Source organism: Manis pentadactyla, chromosome 7 (assembly GCF_030020395.1).
Source record: "Manis pentadactyla isolate mManPen7 chromosome 7, mManPen7.hap1, whole genome shotgun sequence".
NCBI classification, from domain to species: Eukaryota; Metazoa; Chordata; class Mammalia; order Pholidota; family Manidae; genus Manis; species Manis pentadactyla.
Genome location: NC_080025.1, coordinates 12,446,912 through 12,459,428, shown reverse-complemented (window position 1 = coordinate 12,459,428; position 12,517 = coordinate 12,446,912). Strand labels below are relative to the sequence as shown.

Genomic DNA, 12,517 nt, shown 5'->3' with positions numbered 1-12,517 from the left:
CATCGACAAAACTGTCTTCCTTTCTATTGTATCTGGGCACTTGATAGTAAGTTTCTTAACACTAACTTTCTCAAACAGTGTTGTTTTTTTTCTCACAAGATAAAAGTACAGGAGTAACAGTTGTAGAGGCTGTCCCTGTGTAGATCTCAGGAGAAGGAAAAGGTAAAAGTCACATTTAAAAAAGACCTGAGTCCTTATAAACTCTGGGAACTATTCTTTCTATTGATTGTTTTCTTTGATACCCCAATTGCTAATCAGTTTGGCCTTGATCCACCATCTTTTAATAATATTCTAAACGAGATGTCTGCTACCCAAGATGCAGACACTATCCAGTGTCTGTTAGAATCCAGGTTGTTAGAATCATACCGATGGACATCTGCATCTGCCAGTCAGCAAGTCCTCAGCCATGCCAAGAAAACTATTGGTCATTTCAAGATGCAGAGTATTGATATTTGGCTTGAGATGCTGGTGGTACCCTCTAGTTACTTAGCCAAAAGTACCAGATCTTACCATACTGATCCTCTGTTTTTATGACTAAATTTTGCACTCATTTTAAGATTGTACATTGTGTGCCTAAGAGAAGTCAATAAAATTGTTCACCTGTGCTATTCAACCAAATGCAAAATGGGAAAGAGGGAGGGTGTTCAAACATGGAAAAGAAAAAAAATTGAGTATATATAACATCTTATTTCTCCCCATCTGTGATTTCTTTTCTCTTAGAAATTCTTTATGAATGAATCAGATACATTAAAGTAGTAAAGTAATCTTCAATATTTCAGTGACCACTGTCTTGATTCCAATGCTGTTTCAAAAGATACTTATTTGATATTCTTCACCCTCCTTTACATTAAACTGAGAATTTCTTTTAAAGCTCAATACTTGACCCCGTGTCCTTCATGATCTTCCATCTTTACTAGAATGCAGTGCTGCTGCCTTACATCTCCAGTTATTATGTATATGACAATCGCTATATAAATCCTTCCTCAAGCCCCAGCTTGTCAGCAGAACTGATTTTCTGTCTCCAAAAGCCAAGGGATCTGCCGTTCTTTCCACATTCCTGTACCACAATCTCCTTCAAACTCAAATGCTGCATTAAACAAACTGGCCCCTTCAGCTAACTTATTTCTATTGAAGAGTAACACAGCCCAGTGGTTAAAAACTAGGCTCCAGGGTTAGCTGGTTCTTCCATTTAACAAAACGGTGGCGTTGGGCAACTTCTTGGATCTCCTAATAGTGGTGTAAATATTACAGACGGTACTTGGCCTGTGATGTTTAATAAATATGAGAATTTATTTTCACCAGGGATGTGTTATCCAAAGTAGCATAATATTATTAGAGAGAGATGCATGTGCAAAGAAAGTACTTCAAGTCACAGGTGTTCTGTTTGCCTTGATTTCATAAACCTATGAAAGAAGCTTTAAGACAGTGGCTCAGCATATCACAGTGGGCTTGCTTATCTAAGCACTAAGCTGGGATGATTAGCCATCTGGGTAGAAAGACAGGTTACAGTCCCCCAAGGGCCAAGCTTCTGGGCACAGGGTAAGGATTTGAGCCAGGATATGGTGCATAAAGCGAAAAGTAAGGGTGGTGAGAGTTGAGAGGAGGTACAGAAAGTGGAACCTGATTTCTAGAAGCAAAATGCTAAGGCGCTGTTAAATAGATCATGTGTCTTCCTCATCTTGCTCCTTTTAAAGACTTAATCTTAGCCTCTTTTGGAACTAATAAGGAAAAGAAAATCAAATTATTTGTATGACTCTTGAAGAGTTAATAAACATAGCTTTATACATTCAGTATGGGAAAGATGTATTTTATTCTGCAACTAAGATGGTAAAAATCGCAGACTAGGAGGCAGATCACCTGAGAAAAAGACAAATTTCATGATTGTCATTGGTTGGCTTTAAAAATAAAATGATCCTGGGGATTTTCAAGAGCAGCAAAGAGGTAGTAAAAATTCAGAAAGAGAGGAAAATCAAGAAAAGGTTGGCCTATAATCACAAATGAAGTGAGGAAAGAAATACAATTTAAAGAAAAAATAATTTCCGCCGCAGTGAAGAATCTGTAGACCAGGAGTCTAGAAGCCAGGTTTGATTTGGAAGCTCTTAGAAGCCACAAAGCCAGAAAAGTGTACAACCTCAATCTCTGGAGTCATTTTTACTAAAAGCCCAAATCCTAAACTGTGGTTCCTGAGGAAAGCAAGTTAGCTTTGGCTGAAGATCGTTTCCCTGCTAGAAAAAGCAAGTGTATTGTGATGATCCTGGTGGGTCTCAAGATTTCTCTTTTTTACTTTCTGATTCTGTCTTCTCTCCTCTCCCCTTTTATGTTAATGTGGGTACTCCACGGAGTATACCCTGGAGGGGACTAAATGTGTAGGAATTTTATGAGTTAAAATGCTGTTGAGGATTATAGTTGGGGGTAGATAATTGTAGAACAACTAGGTCTCAACAGGGAGAAGCCCTGGTTTGTAGTATCTGCAGACTGCTTAATGCAACTACTCCCGCCTTAGACCATTTCACACCAGCAGCATGGTGTCCCTGGACCCCGACTTGAGAAGCAGTGTACAGAATCCTCCTGCGTGAGCCCAGCCCGGAGCTCCAGCACACTCTTTGTAAGGAAAATGTGGAGGGCTCTGGCTGGGGCTGCCCCCAGGGGAAGGAGAGGGAGAAAGGAAAGTCAAGGAGTCCATAAGCCAGAGCCAGCCACAGAGGCGTTCTGTGTGTGTGTCCCGGGAATGGCTCTGCCCCGGGGATCCCCGCTGCTCAGGAGAAGTGGTCCTACTCTAGAGAAGCCTGCAGGAAGCGTGGCTCACGATCAGATGCTGCAATGGGTTTCACGGCCGAGCAGCTGGGCCCTTGGTCCACTGCGCTCCCTGTAACTGGGGGTCTCCTACGTGCACTCTTAAAGCGCTGCCATACCTTTCCAACTTGTGCTCCCACTGATTCCTGTCTCCATTCTGAATGCTCTCACCTAAGGAAGGGCAGCCATGGGAAGAATGAATTTGGTAAAGCTGATCAGAAGAAGCATGCCATGGAGGACAACAGTCAGCCCGTGGATTAAATAAATCTGGTGTCCAAAATGGGAGGAAAATCAAAAAACGGACGTCAATCCAAATGAAGGGTAGCAAATACTGACTAAAACAAGACAGAGGTAACATTCCAGGGACAGGGCATTCTGTGGAAGACTCACATGGAAATAAACTGACACACACACGAACGCTTACGCTTCAATTTGAGACGACAAGCCCGCATTTAAACTTCTGTGCGCAGAAGAATCGTGCTGTGCATGATTTTAAAATCATGATGCTAGCTTGCGGACATGTGAAACATGACTTTAATTAAAGGAATACACCCACCTGGATTTTTTTAGTCAAATAATATAGAGCTTTAAAACGGAAGGCCAGCCTAACTCTGCTCCACCTTCCCTGTTCAGGTCCCAGCCTCCAGCCTCACAAGAGATGTTTTAGTGCATCTCCCAGATCTCCAAGTGGAGAAGGCCTTGTTGCCCTTCTTGCTGGGAGTGCCATGGGCGGATGGAGTGCATGCAGCTGTGAGCCTTCCAGGAAATGCCTCAGCGGAAGGGAGCTCCTTGCCCAAGGGCACCCAGGTGCAGTGACACATCAGTGGCAGTGCATAAAGGCTGGGCCATCTCAGTCCTCTGACCAAAGAGAACTCCAGTCAAAAGGGCCATTTTAACTCCAAACCTCCCCCTGTGCGTGGCCCAGGCAGCCTGCCACTGGGTTTGCATGTCAGCTAGATTACTCCCTCTGCACACTCCGGCCTCCTTACTCTCCATTAAAAAGGTCTTGGTCAAACTGAGAGAAGCAGAGAATAGAATGGTACTTGTACAGGCTGGGAAGAGGCGGAGACATGGAGTTGCTAATCAACAGGTATAAAGTTTCAGTTATGAGTAATGTTAGAGATCTGCTGTACAACAGCGTGCCTGTCATCAGCACCATTGCACTGCATACAAAGAGGGTGAAGACAGTAAGCTCATGTGGTTTTCTTACCACAATAAAAAGAGCAAGAGAAAAGCAGGGAAATGGGTATTTTTACAAGGTAATGCTTGGAAATGTTTAATTTAGCCACTTGAAAATATAGAACATGGTTTTAATACAGAAAGGAAGGAAGGAAGGAAGGAGCAGGAGACAGAAAGAAAGAAAAAGAGAAAAAAAAGAAGGAATAATGAATGAATGAACCAATCAGTCAATCCATCTTGGTTTCCAGAACATTCCTTTAAAGAGTACGTGCTAAACTCCCATTCAGCACCTGCTGCTGCAGACAGAGACCCAGCCTGCAATAAGAGGCAGCCACTTTTTTGAAAGTTGTTACAGGAGTACAATTTACATATACAAATTGAACATATAAATTTCCAGTTCAGTGTATTTTCTCAGACTGAACATGAGGTGTAATCAGATAAGCACAGACCATTTCCAGTACCTCAAAAGAGACAACACATTTCACAGTTAGTCTTTAAAATGTCTAATAAAATGTTAGCAGAGTGTAACAGTTCTTTAGATTTATGCAAAGGGAAGAAAGAAAGGAAAAATCTTACATTATTTCCTAAGATGGTGCCCAGAACACAAGCAAAGAAGCAAAAAAAACAGACTTTAAGTACAAAACTTAGAATATTGTATAGAGTATAATGTTGCTCTCAATATTTATATTGCTGAAGACTGACTTTTTTGAATGATGCTCATTAATACAAAGGGCTGGTGATAAAATTACTAGGGTGTATATAAAAGCAGCATGAATTCCTCCAGAAAAGCTGTGAGAGGGGCTCCTGGCTGCTTCTGTAGGAAAACAGGTATGTTTTGGGATAATACCACCAGTAATCAATCTGGCCCTGCCCCACATTTTCTATAGCTTTCCTCATTCACGTCTTACCCTAGGCCATATCACATCATCATCATAAATGAGAGTACTCAACAAATAGTACATATTAAAAATTTCCCAATTAGCCTTTTGGTCTTTCTTATAGCTGTTTTTTAGTCTTCTGGCATCCAGGAATAATATAGGATCATTCATGAAATGTAATTGTCTTCAAAAATATATTTAATGGGAGTTGTATTTCACCATGTGAGTGTCCCTCATTTATTTAATCACTCTCCTACTGGGGAACATTTTGACTGTTTCCATTTGTAGCTGTTATAAATGGCACGGTGATGAACACACGTGTGCCTAACCTTTGGGTGTATCTCTAATTCTTCCCCAGTGTGTCTCCTGGAGGCAGGAAAGTTGCCTGGGGATCGTGTGCACATGTATCTGTAGTTTACACGTCCCCTGTAAATGTCTGATGTGCACTACAGGTAGTCTGAAGGGTTTTACTCACTGGCATTTCTGTGGAGACAAGTAAAAGAACACGTTTGCCTGCTGTCCTGTGGTCTTGCCAGAAGCCCTGCATTTATTCCAAAAAAGCCTGTACTGGCAGGAGGGAGAGAGCCATGCTTAGGTTCTGACACCAACAGTCCTTAGCTGGAATACCTGCCCTCACCACAAAGGAACTGTCTCAACTTTCACAAGTTCTTTTAATTCTCAGAGTCTTAGTTTTCTCATCTCAAGAATATCGAAAATCCCTATTTGTTGTGATGATTGCGTGAGGACACAGACAAATGATCTGTATAGCATGGTGAGTTTTTGTAAGTTACTCCCCCACCCCTTAGAGATTCCAGTTTCAGAAAGGGGACAGAAAAGCCATAAAATGCTTGTGTGGAATATGGAAAACATTGGCACCAAAAACTGAAATATTTCCAAGGTAGGTGTTACTATTTTAGGGAGAAAGGTGTTAATACAAAATGCAGTTGGGGAAAAAGTAAACCTCTCTGACTATTCTAAATTCAAATAGTGAATACAATGAACAAAAGAGGTCATGATCTGGGAACCAAGGTCTAGTTCATATCTGCTCCTCTGGTCTGAGAGCACAAGATTCAAGTGTACGAGTTTGAAAGAAAAAGATCTAGATTAATGAGAAGGGTAACCATGGACCCTTAAAATAAACCATTACTTACTGACCTCTGTCAGTGGTTTTCAGTGCTGATTAACAGTGTCAATGATCAAATTCCCCTTAGTTTCTAATTCACAGACAAAAATCTGTGACAAATTTTTTTCCAATAATTATGCAGCTGTGTGAGGGCTCAACATTATCGGTTTTCTTGTATGAGACTGGAAATGCTGACACTGACTTCTCTGAGTGGGAAGAGGAGGTCATCCCAATCTCGGTGATTGGTGACATTCTGCAAAGGGAGCAGGAAAGAAGGAAAAAATTCCCAAACCCCGCAGGGACAGCGGGCCAAGAGTGAATTGCATGGATGTAGACCTCCAACAGAAGGTGGTCTGAGGCCAGCCAAATGCAGTTCTGCTCAGACACCATCCCCGTCTTCTCAAACCCTGTGCTCCAAGGTAGACAGTGGGCTTAATTTGGAATCAAATTAAGGATTCAAAGGGATTTGAAGGCTTCCTCTCATAGCAAAGAGCAAAAGCCCAGGAACTAACCTTCCATAAACCTGGAACTAACCTTCTATAAATCTCAGCAACGTCACTTGACACCCACAGCCGTGACCCATTTATTGCATAGAGACTTTGTGCTGTCGTCGTTGAACATACTAACAAGCAGCAGAAGGTTCCAGCCCCTTGTGATTATGGTAACATGACTGATACCATGATATTCACACACAGATTTGCAGCTTCTGAACACATGTGCCTCCCTGGGTACAAATTCTCCAGGCCCCATGGGATGGGAAGAAAACTGACTTTTCAGAGAAATCTGAATCATGAGTCTGTCTCGCCAGCCTTGGACAAGAGAACCCCTGCCTCCAGCCCTCTGGAAGAATTGGGATTGCCCCAGAGTGCAGAGCTCCCCACCCAGAACAAAGACACGTTCAAGTAACAGAGGTCTTTAGAATCAAATAAATGCACTTGAAAAATAATGATGTGTATTTATATAAAACTGGACTATGACAATGGAATCCAGGATTGTAGGGGCTATAGTTCTCTCTTTTTTTAGTGACCAGCCTATTCATGCAGCAGCCTAGATAATGAATTTGGTTAAAGACACCAGACATGATGAGCCTTCTCCTTTCGGTGCGGAAAGTTGATTGTCCAGTTTGGCTGTTCCCTGCAGGCTCAAGTTAATGGACACTCTTTGGGGAGCTTTTCTTTCAGATCACCTGATGTTAACACTGTCAATGCATTAATCATCTTAATTACTAGTCATCTGTTGGTCTTAGACCTCATCCTCCATGAAGACTCTGGGGCATCTCCCTTAGACATGGCTAGTCAGTGAGCAGATGGTCAGAGGGTCTGTGTTCGTCCCTTCCTTTGGCAGGCAAGGCGAAAAGAGAGGCCGGAGAGCCCCTTGGAAAGAGGTTGGAGGGAAGCTGTAGATGAGGGACGCTTCTGTCACATTGTAGAATGCTATATGTCCAGACTCGTAGTCTAAGAAAACACCAGCCTTATGCACAGGCTCTCTGACGTGTTGACCTTTTAAAGGTGATGAGACCCAAAGACTGTAATTATCTCCAATTTTCAGGACTGTGAGGGAGAAGAGGTCCTCGGGTGGCTTTGGGAGGTTCCCCTTTCTGCTCACTGAGTCCTTGCAGAGGCCCACCTCCCACTCGGTCTTGCTGCCCACCGCCACCTCCCAGTAGTGCCTCCCGCAGGTGAAGCTCTGAGCCCCCAGCACCATCGCACACTGGTCAAATCTCTCTGGGCTGTCGGGGAGCTGCTGTCGGATTCCTCCGTGCCTCACACTTTTCAGATCCTCAGACAGGATGAGACAGGCACTGGCGGTGGCTGGATCCAGGGTTACATCTGCTGCCAGAGGAAAAAACGAACCTTCCTTTGCATTCTTGAAAAACCTCTTATCTTTGTGGGATTTAGATTCTGAGTATTCAGCCCTACTTTTTACAGTGTGGTTTAGGTGAGTATGATTGGTTCAGGACAGACTATCTGAGCCCCTCTTTCACTGTTTCACAAAACACAGTGTGAGCCTCCACAGGGAGCCGGTGGGGGGTCACGGGGAGAGTGACAGCCTCAAAGGGCGACAGGGACCTCCAATCAAGGAACGGAACTCGCTCTGTTTATGGGACAGTTTCCAAACTCAGAGCTTTTTATCCACACAGGGTGCGCCCTTTGTCCTTTGCACTCACCTCAGCCACCGTGGGCTCTGACACCTCAGTTCGGGTGGGAGGGCCATATAGCCAGTTGTCGCTACTGAGCTCCACCCTGGGTGCCAAGCGTGCGGGGGACATCATCTCATCTCACCATGGCACGTGTTCTTTTTCCCACTTTTATAAAAGATAAGGCTGAGGAATTGTGGCCAAGATGACAAAGTTACTGAGTTTGAATGGCTGCTTCCAGCCAGGGCCTCCCATTATTCGGTGCCTAAATGTTGCTGCATATGAGTTGGGCAGTCACCGAGCACCCCCAGTGGGGTGAATGCACTGTGAACCAGCCAGAGACCTCCTCGCCCATCATGCTGAGGGAGGGCACAAATGGGCCTCCCACTTTCCCTGACTCTCCAGACAAGATCAGGTGCCTCCATCATATAATCTCATGCTTTTGCATACAGATCAAATCCCAATCATCAACTGATTACCTGTCTCCTCAATTCCACTGAAAATTCTACAAAAGCAAAGGCAGGTCTGTCTGATTCGTCACTGTGAGTAAGCTCAGAGCTTAATAGCACAGTGCTGGGCACACAGTAGGCACTAAAATGTCTGCTGAACCCCCAGCCCATTAGGCCTTCTTCTGAAGGTTAGGTCGTCAACAAAGTAAAAGCTGAAAACCAGCGCTAACCTTTCTTGGACTAGGCCAGCCTACATACCGGGGCTTTCCGAGAGGACAGTTCTTTGAATGTTCCCCCTTTGGGACTTAAGAGTTTAAGTCAGCTTTTATCCTACCAAGAACAGAGGTAGAAATGCGGAACCCCCCGAGGAGGTGTGCACGTGTGTGCACAAAACAGAACAATTCAAACGAAGGCTCAGGACGCCTTAGATGGAAAACAAAAGCCGATCAAATACCAGCCAAGGCTCTGCTTCTGCTACTCTGGCAGAGGGATGCTCGGCGGCCCCAGCACCCCCTGATGTTCGGCGCTGACTCAGGCTGTGTTCACCCGGGACACTGGCACCCAGACAATGAGTACTGCTAGAAAACCTGCCTAAAGGCTCACGTTTGCATCCCTTAATAGATAGTGAAGTTAACTCGGGAAATCCCTGCAAGTCTGAAAATGAGGCCGACTTACTGCTGAATTTCCTCAGCATCTCTCTCATCCCAGTGACGCGACACAATGTCAGCTCCATGGTGGTGGCCTCTGGACACTGAAGCAGGAGTGCCTCGCCCCTGCAAGAGGACAGGGACAGTGGCTCTGTCTCTCCACACAGACCACAGGACCTGCTCCGCAGGGAGAGCCCAGCTGATTTTGCCCCATAGTGTGGACTCTCTCATCCCCCTGCAAGAGCCTGTCTCACCAGCACCACACCCCTGTACCTTACATAACTGAGCACGGAATGGAAACTTACCTTTCCACGGTTCCCCTCACATCCTGTGGGCAGAAAAGAGAAGAAGGTCAGCATGTGTGCACTTTCACTAACTGAGGCTGAACCCACCTGGGATAGAGTCCTTGGCAAAGTCCACAGAATCTGCTTCCCAGGGCTCTAGAATGCCTTGAGTGGGAGACGTTTGGTAGGAAAAGTTCCTACAAAAATCCCTCTAGCAGTGGATTTTCAGGCCCGTGTTTCCCACAGTGAACAGAGACGACTTTGTCCTCTTATTCTCACCTCATCCCATTGTCAGGACCTGGTGCTGACAGTGGGGCCAGACCTGGTCTCATCATTCAATGCCCTGGGCGGGCAGAGGGAAGCCTGGCGGCCCCTGAGACCTGCACTAGGCCTCTGTGTGGTTGGAGTAGTTTGCTGGGAAGACACCGTATTAAATAGGCATTCCTTGGGGCCAGTCCAGGACAGAGACCTGACGCAGGAGTTGGCTCACATAGCAAAGGTTTAAGCAGGTTCCTGTGCATGTAGTGTAGCCTGGAAAAGCAGGGGAGCGAAGAGGGTGGGGAATACGGGCTCCCTACACAGAATGCCGCCTTCTACCACGTTAACTCTCGGACAAGCAAATTGCCTGACTGCCTTGGGTCTGAGCGGTTAAATGAGCCCGACTCTAAACCCACCTTGTATATAACAATCACCTATAGTACAGATCAAAATAATGTTTAACTTCACCAGGTCTTGATGGACATGAAATATAATGCGCCAGCACATAGTCAATGCTCATTCAACTTGAATGTTTGACAGAGGATGCAGAGAGGCAGGCACCACAGACACTGCCGCCGCCGTCAGGCTCGGTGTGGATGGGTGTTCCTATGTTGTTCTTTCCCTCTGACTCTTCAGGACTTTATTTATGCTATAGAAAGTTAATTCTTTAGGAAAGCTGTTTTGGGGTCCAAACGTACTTTTTCAGGTAAATAAAGAAAAGTTGATTTTGCATGGCTGAAAATGTTATGAGTTACTGCATGGTTTTTTTCCCTATTAATTTTTCTGGTAGTCTTACCTCAAAAGATTTTGAAATCGAGTTGTGACACGTGGACTCCATCTGTCCGATCATTTTGCTGAGGCTTCTTAACTGCTGAGTCAGCACGATCTCACTGTCCCTCAACTTCTTCAGGTTCTCTCTCTCCTCCTCCTCTAATAACAGTAGCTGCAGCTGCTCCTCCTCCTTCAGGAGCTGGTGCATTTTTACGTATTCAGACACCACAACCTGTTTACAGGCCTTTGTCTCTTCCTGCCATCACACGTGCACACACACACACATGAGCAATGTAACAAAGTTAGTCACAGAAACACCTATGCAGAACTTCAATCCTTACCAAGGCCTGGAGTTAGACTGTGATAATTCTTAAAACATGATTTTCAAAAAGCGTATATTCTATTAGCTAGCTGGGTAGCTAGTGTGATATTAGCAGGTTTGTGTGCGATAGCAACCGTGGCAAACAAAACCAGCGTCTCTATTCCCAGGACCCTGTCATTCTAGGAGGAAAAACCGAAAATAAACCACACCAAAAATCTATGATGGGTGGCGGCCAGTATCATGATAAAAAGTAAAGCAAACAAAAGAACAAAAAATATGAAAAAAGTGTGTTCACTCATTCATTCAATAAATATTCTTTCAATGAAAATAGGTATTGGATCCCATCCTAGGAATAGACATTAGTCACAGATACTCATTTGAGAACTCCAAGGTTCTGGGGAGAAGCAAATACACACAAAATTTTTAAATATCTAACCATGTGTTTTGCTTTGCTAGTCACCTCACATTCCAATCTGTGCCTAACCTCGAGCACGTGTTCAGGTCTGCAAATCCAAATTCCTGTTTTGCCTTTATTTCCCCTTCCCTGTATTTCTTTTTCATTTGCAATCTCTTTTATCCCCAAAGCATTTGAGACATTCCTCTTTTTTTAATTGATTTGCATCCTATACATCTATATATACTTATACATCTATAAGTATAACTTGTATTATGGGACCCATAATAGAGTCAGCCATCGAGTGGTATAGGTGCTCCAAGAAGGAAAACAATACACCAGCGTGGGGTGGGGGGATCGTCTGAGCTGAGTCTTGAAAGTCCCAGGTCAGCCCAATGACACCACACGGTGTGAATCACATACTGTGATATTGGTTTATTTTGTCTTCTTTCCCTAAGTGTCCCTTTAGTCCCTGTCATGGAATCTTTTCCAAGATCCAAAAGTAAGACAGATACTGACCTTACACAATATCATTCTCTCCTTCTCATGGGTTAATATAACCTGAGTTTCCTTCTTCTGTTTATGCAAACGATTTAGGGTTTCCTGGAGTTTCTCCTGCAAAACAAACAAACTCTCTGAGGCAAGTGAGCAGAGCCCCAGATCGTGCAGGGGCCTTGAGGACCAAAGGCAAGATGACTGGGACCCTAACACAAAAGGTGGAGCGGGATCCCTGCTAGGTATGCGGTCTGGTACCTGGAGGGCAGCGCCCATGCCTGGCACCAACCGGAATATTACGGGAGTTCAGTAATGGAAGGTGATTTGTGTGCTGAGATTTGTATCGAGTGGCCAGTCTTACTTTGAGATGCTCCTCAGCCTCATGCGAGAGGTACCCTCTGTTTACTCCAGGACACTGGGTTGAGAAAGGGCTTGCACCCTGCTCCTCATCAGAGAACACCTTAGAGTCTGCCAGCGTTTTCCCAGAGCTGCCTGGCTCGCCCTCACTGTGCAGCACCTGGGATCTGAGCTGCCTGACAATAGCAGCCAGCCTCTCCAGACGCTCGTTGGGCTGTAAATACGGGGTCTCCAAGGCCCGCCAGCACTCGGGGCAAGATAAAGGGGTGCTGTGCTCCTCCCAGCTCCGCAGAAGGCACACCAGACAAAAGCTGTGCCCGCACTCGGTGGTCACTGGGCTGTTGAAATAATCCAAGCAGATGAAACAGGTCAGTTCTTCCCTGAAAGTCTCCATTAAGTCTGCTGTAGACATTTTCTCAAAGAAGGACAT

At 44.9% G+C, this 12,517-nt stretch overlaps 1 protein-coding gene across 1 annotated transcript; it reads right to left on the bottom strand.

The window, feature by feature from the left end:
* Window positions 1-7,254: 7,254 nt before the first annotated feature.
* Window positions 7,255-12,517, bottom strand: TRIML1 (tripartite motif family like 1). Its single transcript, XM_036894101.2, has 6 exons — window positions 12,092-12,517; window positions 11,755-11,850; window positions 10,545-10,775; window positions 9,512-9,534; window positions 9,235-9,332; window positions 7,255-7,805 (listed from the first exon to the last, which is right to left on the bottom strand). Exons 1-6 carry the CDS (start codon window positions 12,515-12,517, stop codon window positions 7,255-7,257), a joined length of 1,425 nt encoding a protein of 474 aa, XP_036749996.2.